At 70.6% G+C, this 10,417-nt stretch overlaps 2 protein-coding genes across 4 annotated transcripts; both read left to right on the top strand.

Moving 5' to 3' along the window:
* The first annotated feature begins 1,263 nt into the window (after positions 1 to 1,263).
* On the top strand, positions 1,264 to 4,045 carry BABAM1 (BRISC and BRCA1 A complex member 1). Of its 3 annotated transcripts, none has more exons than XM_074927934.1 (9): positions 1,264 to 1,303; positions 1,850 to 2,157; positions 2,246 to 2,304; positions 2,418 to 2,538; positions 2,621 to 2,699; positions 3,061 to 3,085; positions 3,350 to 3,479; positions 3,593 to 3,679; positions 3,763 to 4,045. In XM_074927934.1, the coding sequence occupies exons 2-9, from the start codon at positions 1,882 to 1,884 to the stop codon at positions 3,961 to 3,963; spliced, it is 978 nt and encodes a 325-aa protein (XP_074784035.1). In that variant the 5' UTR covers positions 1,264 to 1,303; positions 1,850 to 1,881; the 3' UTR covers positions 3,964 to 4,045. The 3 variants fall into 3 exon arrangements, with proteins under 3 accessions (XP_074784035.1, XP_074784033.1, XP_074784034.1); XM_074927932.1 differs by having other exon boundaries at positions 3,566 to 3,679; XM_074927933.1 differs by having other exon boundaries at positions 1,271 to 1,303; positions 1,823 to 2,157; positions 3,566 to 3,679.
* Positions 4,046 to 5,957: 1,912 nt separating this feature from the next.
* On the top strand, positions 5,958 to 10,242 carry ANKLE1 (ankyrin repeat and LEM domain containing 1). The gene is made up of 8 exons (XM_074927999.1): positions 5,958 to 6,068; positions 6,235 to 6,334; positions 6,529 to 6,604; positions 6,717 to 8,567; positions 8,662 to 8,824; positions 8,929 to 9,088; positions 9,179 to 9,308; positions 9,963 to 10,242. The coding sequence occupies exons 4-8, from the start codon at positions 7,301 to 7,303 to the stop codon at positions 10,121 to 10,123; spliced, it is 1,881 nt and encodes a 626-aa protein (XP_074784100.1). The 5' UTR covers positions 5,958 to 6,068; positions 6,235 to 6,334; positions 6,529 to 6,604; positions 6,717 to 7,300; the 3' UTR covers positions 10,124 to 10,242.
* Positions 10,243 to 10,417: the final 175 nt, after the last annotated feature.

Genomic DNA, 10,417 nt, shown 5'->3' with positions numbered 1-10,417 from the left:
ACCCACCCCACGGGACCCCCACTTGCCTCCTCCATGGTGGCCACCTCCTGCCAGGCCGCTCGGCCGCGGCTCGTCTTCCCGCTCCCTGTTCCTGCCCCGATTTCCTCTTCCTCGGCCGCCTCCTGCGCTTAACCGTTGCGCTGCCCCGTCTGCGGGCGCCCGGCGGAGCCATTTTGGGGGGGCTCTGCCCCCCCCCCCAAACCCTCCTGACCCCGCGGCGCCTCAGCCCCACGCTGGACCCTCGCTGTGTCCCCTCGCACCCACACAGGAGTGGGCACTCACCTCCACCCCCCCTGAGCACAGTTTGGGGGTTGGGGGGGGCACCCAGAATATTTTGGGGGTGCAGGGGGGTGTGTGAGCATTTGGGGTGCGAAGTGGCGTTGCGGGGGGGGGGTGTGCGGGCCCAGGGGTGCTGTGGGTAGTTTAGGGGCTGGGGGGGGTGTTTGGGGTGCAAAGGAGGGCTGCAGGGGTATTTGGGGGGGGCAGTGTGTGGGTGCTGGAGGGTGCTGAGGGGGTGCTCGGACAGAGCAGGGGTATTTGGGGTGCAGAGGGGTGGCACATGGGCACGGGGGGGGCCAGATGGATATTTGGGGTGCAGAGGGGTGGCACATGGGCACGGGGGGGGCCAGATGGATATTTGGGGTGCAGAGGGGTGGCACATGGGTACGGGGGGGGCCAGATGGATATTTGGGGTGCGGAGGGGTGGCACATGGGTGCAGGGGGGGGAAGATGGATATTTGGGGTGCGGAGGGGTGGCACATGGGTACGGGGGGGGCACATGGATATTTGGGGTGCAGAGGGGTGGCACATGGGTACGGGGGGGGCCAGATGGATATTTGGGGTGCAGAGGGGTGGCACATGGGCACGGGGGGGGCCAGATGGATATTTGGGGTGCGGAGGGGTGGCACATGGGCACGGGGGGGGCCAGATGGATATTTGGGGTGCAGAGGGGTGGCACATGGGTGCAGGGGGGCCAGATGGATATTTGGGGTGCGGAGGGGTGGCACATGGGTGCAGGGGGGGAAGATGGATATTTGGGGTGCGGAGGGGTGGCACATGGGCACGGGGGGGGCCAGATGGATATTTGGGGTGCAGAGGGGTGGCACATGGGTGCAGGGGGGGGCACATGGATATTTGGGGTGCAGGGGCGGTGCCTGGGTGCAGGGGGGTGTATGTGGGTGCTTTGGGGTGCCCCCACGTGCCCGGTGGGACCCCGGGGAACTACAAGTCCCAGCAGCCCCGTCGCGACGCCTCTTCCGGGGGGGGGGACAGGACGGGGCGGGGCGAGCGCGGCTGGGAGCGGGTGAGCGCGCGCCGTGGGGTGCGGGGGGGTGCGAGGGTCGGGGGGTGCGTGAACGGGGGGAGGATGTGGGCAAGGGGGTGCGCGAAGTGGGGGGGAAGTGGGGTACGTGGGCAGGGGGGGGTGCACGGGGCGGGGGGTGCGTGGGACAGGGGGTGCGCGAAGTGGTGGAAGTGGGGCGGGGGGGTGTGGAGCGGGGGGGGCCATAAAAGGGGGTGCGTGAAGTGGGGGGGAAGTGGGGCAGGGGGGTGTGGGGCAAGGGGTGCGTGATCAAGGGGTGCACGAAGTGGGGGGGGGCGTGGGGAGCAGGGGGTGCACAAAATGGGGGGAGAAATGGGGCAGGGGGTACGTGAGCAGGGGGTGCACAAAGTGGGGGGGGCGTGGGGCAGGGGGTGCGCGAAGTGGGGGGGAAGTGGGGCAGAGGGTACGTGATCAAGGGGTGCGCGAAGTGGGGAGGGTCGTGGCGTGGGGGTACGTGATCAGGAGGTGCAAAGAACAAAAGGGGGGGCCGGGGGGGCGCAGGGCTGCAGCAGCGCCCACACCCCGCAGCCGCCGGAGCCGCCCCGGAGCGCGGCCGCGGGATGGACACGTCGGAGCCCGGCAGCGCCGCCGAGGAGGAGGAGGAGAAGGTTCCGGAACCGCGGCCCAGGACCCGCTCGAACCCCGAGGGCGCCGAGGACCGGGCGCTCAGCACCCAGGCCAGCGTGGGCAACCGCAGCGAGGGCGAGGGCGAGGCGGCCAGCGCCGACGACAGCCCCCAGGCCGCGGCTGCCCCCGACGGCACGGCCTGGCCCGGCCCCGCGCCCCCCACCGAGGTCCAGGTCAAGACGCCGCGGGTCAACTGCCCCGAGAAGGTGGTGAGTGGTTTTGGGGGGGCCGGGGGGGGCGCGGCTGGCGCAGCCCCGGTGCCGGGGTGAGGGGCTCAGCCGGGGCTCCCGCCCGCAGATCATCTGCCTGGACCTGGCGGAGGAGATGGCGCTGCCCAGACTGGAATCCTTCAACGGGTGAGTGCTGGGGGGCTGCTCGCAGGACCCCGATTCTGCCATTCCGCGCTGGCACGGGGAGCAGGGAGGGGGGACACACGCTGAGCCCCGCCCTGTCCCCCCCGTCACGGCAGGTCCAAGACCAACGCGCTGAACATCTCCCAGAAGATGATCGAGATGTTCGTCAGGACGAAGCACAAGATCGACAAGTGCCACGAGTTCGCGCTGGTGGTGGTGAACAACGACGCCACGTGGGTGAGCGGGGTCGGGGGGGGGACGGGGGACGGCTCTGTGTGCCCCCCCCCTCACCCCCCAGCCTCACCCCGGCTCCTCTCAGCTCTCAGGGTTCACCTCGGACCCCCGCGAGGTCTGTAGCTGCCTCTACGACCTGGAGACCGTCGTCTGCAAGTCGTTCAGTATCCCACCGCCCGTGGGGGTGGGGCGGGGGGGGCTGGCACCCCGCAGGGTCCCTTGGGTGCAAAATGGGGTCCCTCGAGCATAAGCGGGGACCCTCCAGGCCCGTTGCCCGCCGATGGCGGCAGGTCCGTGGCCTCGCTGGCGTCCCCAGAGCGGTGTCGGCGTTTGAGGGTCAAACCGGGACCCCAACCCCCCCGCCACCCCCCCATGCTGGCTGAGCCTCTGGACCCACCAAACCCCCATTTTTGGGGGGTTTCTCCCCACCCTGGTCCCTCCCCGCTGCGATCCCCTCCCTGGCCGCCGGCTCTGGGTGCGGGCAGGGCTCTGTGTGCCGGGATCGGTCCTTACCCGCGGTCACAGATCTCGAGGGACTCTTCAACCTGATGTGAGTACGGCTCGGGGGGGGGCGCGGGGGGGGTGGGGTCGGGGCTCCCACCCACCTACCAGTTTTCCCCTTCGCTGTAAAAACACGGCGAGGTTTTACCCCAAAGAGCTGCTGGGGGCGGGTGCTGCTTCCCCAGACCCCCCCCCGGAGCTGTCAGCGGACGCTCATTGAGTTGTAACGAGGCGGGGGGGGACACGGAGCCCCCCTGCCCGCAGCCCCGGGGTCCCTGACCGGCCTGCGTGTGTCCCCCCACCCCCGGCGCAGCCAGCAGAAGATCGAGCTGCCGGTGACGGAGAACGTCCAGACCATCCCGCCGCCCTACGTGGTTCGCACCATCCTGGTGTTCGGGCGCCCGGGCTGCCAGCCCCAGTTCTCCATGTCGGAGCAGATGAAGGTACAGGGCAGGGCTGGGGGGGGGTGTGGGTGTCCCCCCCCCCAACCCATGGGTGAGCTCAGGGGGGGGCTCCGGGTCCATCCCAGCACCGTTCCCGGCGTCTCACCCCGCAGAAGATGCTGCAGTGTCCCTACTTCTTCTTCGACGTCGTTTACATCCACAACGGGGCGGAGGAGAAGGACGACGAGACGAGCTGGAAGGTAAATGCGGGGCGCGGTGCGTCCCCGCTGCGACCGGGGGGTGTCCCCCCCTGCCCACGCTGCCCCTGTGTGCCCCCCCCCAGGAGATGTACGCCTTCTTCAGCAGCCTGGACACCAAAGGCACCAACTACAAGTACGAGGTGGCGCTGACGGGGCCGGCGGTGGAGCTGCACAACTGCATGGCCAAGCTGCTGGCGCACCCGCTGCAGCGCCCCTTCCAGAGCCACGCGGCCTACGGGCTGCTGGGGGACGAGGAGCCCCCCGAGATCGAAGCCACCGTCTGAGCCGGGGCGGCGGCGGGGGGGTGGCCGGCAAAGGGCTGCCGGGGGCGAGCGGCCGGTGTCGGATAAAGCTGCGTTTTCCTGAGCGGGTTGTCGTGGGGATGCTGCGGGAGGGGAGATGGGGGGGGATCGCCCCTGTGGCACTGGGGTGTGACCCCCCCCCCCCCCCCCGCTGTCACTGTGGGGCGTGGGGACCCTGAGGGGGGGCTGCGTGCTGGGGGTGCTGCCAGTAACGGTGGGGCAGTTACTGGGGGGCGCTGGGTGGTGCTGGTGCAGTTACTGGGAGGTGCTGGTACAGTTACTGGGAGGCACTGGGTGGTGCTGGTGCAGGGCACTGGGTGGCGCTGGTGCACTTACTGGGAGGCGCTGGGTGGTGCTGGTACAGTTACTGGGAGGTGCTGGGTGGTGCTGGTGCAGTTACTGGGAGGTGCTGGTACAGTTACTGGGAGGCGCTGGTACAGTTACTGGGAGGCGCTGGGTGGTGCTGGTGCAGGGCACTGGGTGGCGCTGGTGCAGTTACTGGGAGGCACTGGGTGATGCCGGTGCTGGGCACTGGGGGGAGCTGCTGCAGCAACTGGGAGGTGCTGGCTGATGCTGGTGCAGGGCACTGGGTGGAGCTGGTGCAGTTACTGGGAGGCACTGGGTGATGCTGGCGCAGTTATTGGGAGGCACGGGAGGGAACTGTCGCAGGTTACTGGGAGCACTGGTGCGGTTACTGGGAGCACTGGTGCAGGTTACTGGAAGCACTGGTGCGGTTACTGGGAGCACTGGTGCAGTTACTGTGCAGTACTGGGCAATGCCAGTTCAGGGCACTGCATGGAGCTGCTGCAGTTACTGGGAGGCACTGGAGGGACCTGCTGCAGGTTACTGGGAGCACTGGTGCAGCTACAGGGCAGCACTGGGCAATGCTGGTGCAGGGCATTGGGTGGAGCTGCTGCACTTACTGGGGGACACTGGAGGGAGCTGGCGCAGGTTACTGGGAGCACTGGGCGGTTACTGGGAGCACTGGCACAGGTTACTGGGAGCACTGGGCAGTTACTGGGCGCACTGGCGCAGGTTACTGGGAGCACTGGTGCAGGTTACTAGGAGCACTGGGCAGTTACTGGGCGCACTGGCACAGGTTACTGGGAGCACTGGGTGGTTACTGGGCGGCGCTGGGCGGTTACTGGGAGCACTGGCACAGGTTACTGGGAGCACTGGGCGGTTACTGGGCGGCGCTGGGCGGTTACTGGGAGCACTGGCACAGGTTACTAGGAGCACTGGGCAGTTACTGGGCGCACTGGCACAGGTTACTGGGAGCACTGGGCGGTTACTGGGCGGCGCTGGGCGATGCCGCCGGGGGGCGCTGGAGCTCTGGGGGCGTGGCCGAGGGGGGCCCGGTGAGGCCCCGCCCCTCCAGCTCCGACCCCCATTCGCCGGTGTGGGCGTGGCTTCCACCGCCCGGCTCCTATTGGCCGCCTCGTCAGCCAATGAGCGGCGGGGCGCGGGAGGTTCGAACGGGGCGCAGTGCGCGTGCGCGGGGCGGCATGAGCGGCGCGGGGCGGCGCGAGGCGTGAGGGGCCGCTGGGGGGGCATTGACTGGGGGGGGGGGGGGAATGGGGACCCGGGGGAATGGGGACATCGCACCGGGGCTGGGGGGGCGCTTTGCACGGGGGGGGGCTCTGCAATACCGGCGCTGCACCGGGCGGGGGGGCGCGTTGCGTTGGTTGCATCGGGGGGGGGGGTGGGGGGGTGCATCGGGGTGCCCCCTCTCCGCACTGCCCCGGGGGGGGGTTGCACTGGGTAGGGGGACCCCTGGCCCTGCACCGGGGGGTTATGGGGGGGTCCGGTGCATGCACTGGGCGGGGGGGGGGCCTGCAGGGACTTGGGGGGGTGTTGGGTGCGTTGCATGGGGAGTGGGGGGGGGATAAAGGAGTGACCCCGGGGGGGCTGGGGGCTGCCCCCCCCCCCCTCCCCAGCGCTGACCGTGCCCGGCTGTGCCGCAGGGTGGTCCGGGCCCTGCTCCCGGGGGGGGGCACCCCCATTTCTCTGAGCCCCAGCGGAGAGCGGGGGGGCGGCGGGCGCTGCCTGGGGGTGCTGCTGCGGCGCGGAGGGGACCCCGACACCAGGTACCAGCCGGGGCCACGCGTGTGCGTGTGTCCCCCGCGAGGACACGGGTAACCCCAAGGGGACAGCCGTGACCCTGACCCGCCGGCCTTGACCTTGACCTTGACCTGCCGGCCGTGCCCCCGCCCTCTGGCCGAGCTGGGGGTGAAGCCCTGCTCCCCCCTCCAGATCCGTGGCGGAGCCGCCGCATGTCGCCGCGTCCTGGGGGTGCTGCGGGCGCCTCGAGCTGCTCCTGGGGACAGGGGGGGCCCCGGACCTCCGAGACCGGGTTAGTGGGGACCCCTCTGGGGACGGGGGCAGCACCCGGGAGGTGCTGCCTGCGCTGGGACCCTCAGCGTGGGGGTTGTGGGGGAGAAATGGGGGCCCGCCTGGCGTTGGCAAGACTGGTGTCACCCCCCTGGTGGCCCCGTGTCACCCCCTGGTGGCCCCGGCAGCGGTGCCAGCAGCGTCCCCTCCCCGCAGGATGGGAAAGGAGCCGCGGAGCTGGCGTTGGAGCGGGGCAAGTGGCCACTTGCTTGGGACTGGCCCCCTGCAGAGGGTGAGGTTCCCCAGGGTGCCCCCTTGGCCGGGGTGGGGTTTTGGGGGGGCTGATTCAGCTCCCCCCCGCCCCTCAGTTCGGGCTGGACGCTGAGTCCCGTCTCTGCCCGCAGAGCTGGGGGGGCCCGGGGGCTCCCTGTCCTTCCTGAGCGAGGACGGCGCCGAAGGCAGCCCCTGCTCCGGGCCCCTGAGCAGCACCCGCAGGTCCCTGCTGGAGGAGCGACCCCCGGGGGGCGGCTGCAGTTTGGGGGACCCCCCGCCCTGGCCGGGTTGTCCCCCAGAACCCCCCTCCCTCGCCCCGTGGCCACACGCGGCCCCCAGGGGCTCAGCTCTCCCCCCGCAGCCCCTCGCCTCCAGCACGCTGCTCTCGGCCGGGGACGAGCTCGGGGAGGGCCCCCAGGGCCAGACTGCGGGGGGAAGGACGGGGGGTCCCCCCCAGGCTCACCCCGAGCGGGGGTTTGGTCCCGGTGTGTCCCTGAGCTCCCCCAAGCCCCCCAGCAGAGTCCCGGGGGGACACGGGGCATCGCCCAGAGTTCCCCGCGGTGGCCTGAGCAGCTGCTGGGTGACACGCCGGACCCCCGGGGACGGTGACATCCTGGGTGCTGCGGCTCAGCACCGTCCCGGTGTCCCCCGGGGACCGGCGGTGGGCTGGGCAGGGCGGGGCACTGCGGCCCTGGCTGTCCCCAACTTGGGGACGATGGTGCTTGAGGTGGGGGCCGGGGACCGCAGCAGCCTTGGGGACAGCAGCGGTGCCAGCGAGTGCTTTGTCACCGCCCTGGAGCCCAGCGCGGCCGGGGGGTGCCAGGGGGCTCAGGGCCACTGCTCCCCCCAGCCCAGGGCAGCTGGGGGGTGGGAGCTGGGTGAAACCCCCTCCCCAGCTGGAGCTGCCCCCCGGGAGCTGCCCCCCGCCCGCCCCCTAAAAGCAGAGCGGGTGCAGAGTGAGGATTTTCAGGGGGGCTCGAGGGCAGCCCCTTGCTGCGAGGATTGCTCGGGGGATGTAGGGGAGCTGCTTGCTCAGCTCCAGGGGTGCAGCCTCCGGGGGTCCCCCCCCTGCACCCCGGACCCCCCTTGCAGCCCGGCCAGTCTCGCTGCTGGGGGTGTCTCCCCACGGGGCCGGGAGCACCCCAGGCACCGCCACGTCACCCCCAGGACCAAGAGCCGTCTCCAGGCCTCCGCAGCGCGGCTCGGCGTCTCCTCTTCCTCCTCCCTCTTTGATGAGACTCCGGAGATGCCCCGGAGGACCCTCAGGCTCAGAGCACCCCGGGATGTCCCCAGGGACCCTGCCACCACCACCTGTGTCACCCCACGGGGCGAGGATGTGTCCAGCAGGGACAGAGAGGGGACAGGCTCTTTGGATGACACAGAGATCCTCCCCAGAGCCCCCAGCCAGCCCCGCTCACCCCTGGGGGCCAGCAGCTCCCCTGGCTCCAGCCCCACGGTCCTGCTGGTCCCTGGGGACCACGAGCACCCCCAGGACTCCCCTCAGGGCTCCCCCGGTGCTGCCAGCAGCCCCAACCCCAGGGTGCTGAAGGATGGTTCCGGGTGTCAGGACCCCTCGCCCTTGGGGACGCACCAGCCCCTGTGGCCCCACAGGAGTTTCAGCCGCCTCCTGGCCCTACGGCCACCGGGCAGCACCGCGGTGGAGCCAGGGAGCCCGGCCGTGCTGCTCTCACCCCCCAGCCGCAGCACCCACTGCTCTGAGGAGCCCCTCGAGGACACGGAGCGGGGACAGGGACCCACTGAGTGGCACAGCCCCGGTACCGAGGCCACCACCAGCCCTGAGGACGCCGTGGTCCGGGACAGGCAGGTGGGCACGGTGCCACCACGGCCCCTCTCGGACGAAGCTCTGCGCCGGCGGCTGCGGGCGCTGGGGGACAACCCGGGGCCCGTCACGGAGCTCACCAGGCGGTTGTACCTGCGGCGGCTGGAGGAGCTGGCGAGGGGACCCCGGGGGGGGCCGGCTGGTGAGTTCTAGGGATCCCCCCACCTGGCTGGCTGGTCCCTGCCATGCCGGCGTGGGGCTGACGGTGCTCCCCGGTGCTGGCACGGCCACCCCAGGGCACAGCCCCGAGCTGGCGGCCGCGCTGCAGACCGGCCACGTCCCCGACTGCGCCCAGGACGAGCTGGCGCTCGCCCGGCAGTTCGACCGCCCCGACCGGAGCCGGCGCTGGCGGGAAGGGCTGGTCAAGTCCAGCTTCAACTACCTCCTCCTCGACCCCAGGTAGGGCCACACCGCTGCCCCGCGTGTCCCCTGTGCTAGGGGGGGTCCGAGCGGGGACCCCCTGAAAGGCATCGAGCCCCAAAACTGGGGGTTTGCACCCCCAGGACCACCCAGAACCTGCCGCTCCGCTCCCACCAGCTGAGCCCAGCCGAGTGCTTCAGGACCTTCGTCAAAGCCATCTTCTACGTGGGCAAGGGGACGCGTGCCCGGCCCTACTGTCACCTCACCGAGGCGCTGAGCCAGCACCGCGCCGGCACGCAGAAGGTACGATGGGCAAGGGAGGGGGCGGGAGGGAGGGGGCTGCACCAGGGAGGGGGCTCGAGGCCGTGGTGACGGTGCCCCGCTGTCCCGCAGGGCTGCCCCAAGGTGCGGCGCATCCTGGAGATCTGGGCGAGCGGGCAGGGCGTCGTGTCGGTGCACTGCTTCCAGAGCAGCGTCCCGGCCGAGGCCTACACGCGCGAGAGCTGCCTCGTCGAGGCTCTGGGTGAGGGGGGATGTGGGGTGGGGGGGAGATGGTGCTGCCCCGACCCCCGACATCTGCCCTGCTTGCTGTTATGACTCCCTGCGTCCCTCCCTTCCACCCCGTGGAGGCACGGAGAGGGGGGGTGCAGCCCATCCTGGGGCACAGGGGGATTTTTGGGGGGGGTCCCTGGTTGCCAGTGCAGGGTCTGGACACAATCCCCCAAATTTCCGTCTCCTGTGGGAAAAGGTGCCTGGGAGTGGGTGCTGGTGGTGGGGGGGGGGAGATGGGGCTGCCTCCAGCTCTGTGGGTGCTGGTGGGGAGTGGGGTGCCAGGGTTTGTAGGTGCTGACCCCTCCCCGCAGGTCTGTGGGTGCTGGTGGGGAGCAGGGGGGCTGTGTTTGTGGGTGCTGACCTGCAGAGCTGACCCCAAAGGGCAGTGGGTGCTGATGAGGAGCAGGGGCTTGGGTTTGTGGGTGCTGACCCCTCCCCGCAGGGCTGTGGGTGCTGATGGGGAGCGGGGGGCCAGGTTTGTGGGTGCTGACCCCTCCCTGCAGGGCTGTGGGTGCTGATGGGGAGCGGGGGGCCAGGTTTGTGGGTGCTGACCCCTCCCTGCAGGGCTGTGGGTGCTGATGGGGAGCGGGGGGCCAGGTTTGTGGGTGCTGACCCCTCCCCGCAGGGCTGGAGACCCTCACCAACCAGAGGAAGGGGCAGTGCTACGGCGTGGCAGCCAGCTGGGCGGCGGAGCGGCGCCGGCGCCTGGGCGTCCACATGCTGCACAGGGCCATGCGCATCTTCCTGGCCGAGGGCGAGCGGCAGCTCCGGCCAGGGGACGTCTAGAACGGGTGCTGAGCACCCCGGGGTGCTGGGGGTGGACACCCCCTGCCCACACCTCCCCTCTACGCCCCGGCGGAGGAGGTGGCTGTGCTCTGGGCGCGGGTTTTATGTCGTGAACACTGGCGAGAATTTTTCTATTTTTCTATCTCCTAAAGGGTGATAAATAAATCACTGCAGGGTTGGGGGTTTTTTTTGCTAAGAAACCCAAGCTGCCCGTGCTCTGGGGCTTCGCTCCCCGGCTCTGCCGTGCTCCTAGGACAGACCCCGGCGCATCTCTCCCCACCATCGAGTCGGAGG

The sequence above is a fragment of the Athene noctua genome, chromosome 27, assembly GCF_965140245.1.
Source record: "Athene noctua chromosome 27, bAthNoc1.hap1.1, whole genome shotgun sequence".
NCBI lineage: Eukaryota > Metazoa > Chordata > Aves > Strigiformes > Strigidae > Athene > Athene noctua.
The sequence above is the reverse complement of the archived record's forward strand: the minus strand, read 5'-3'. Positions and strand labels throughout refer to the sequence as shown.

Bases quoted from the DNA above. Each gene is read 5' to 3' on its own strand.
- BABAM1 (XM_074927932.1), top strand. From the start codon at position 1,882: ATGGACACGTCGGAGCCCGGCAGCGCCGCCGAGGAGGAGGAGGAGAAG. The intron at 2,158-2,245 runs GTGAGTGGTTTT...TCCCGCCCGCAG, and splicing joins TCAACTGCCCCGAGAAGGTG to ATCATCTGCCTGGACCTGGC. The intron at 3,680-3,762 runs GTAAATGCGGGG...GCCCCCCCCCAG, and splicing joins ACGACGAGACGAGCTGGAAG to GAGATGTACGCCTTCTTCAG.
- ANKLE1 (XM_074927999.1), top strand. From the start codon at position 7,301: ATGGTGCTTGAGGTGGGGGCCGGGGACCGCAGCAGCCTTGGGGACAGC. The intron at 8,568-8,661 runs GTGAGTTCTAGG...CGGCCACCCCAG, and splicing joins ACCCCGGGGGGGGCCGGCTG to GGCACAGCCCCGAGCTGGCG. The intron at 9,309-9,962 runs GTGAGGGGGGAT...CCCTCCCCGCAG, and splicing joins CTGCCTCGTCGAGGCTCTGG to GGCTGGAGACCCTCACCAAC.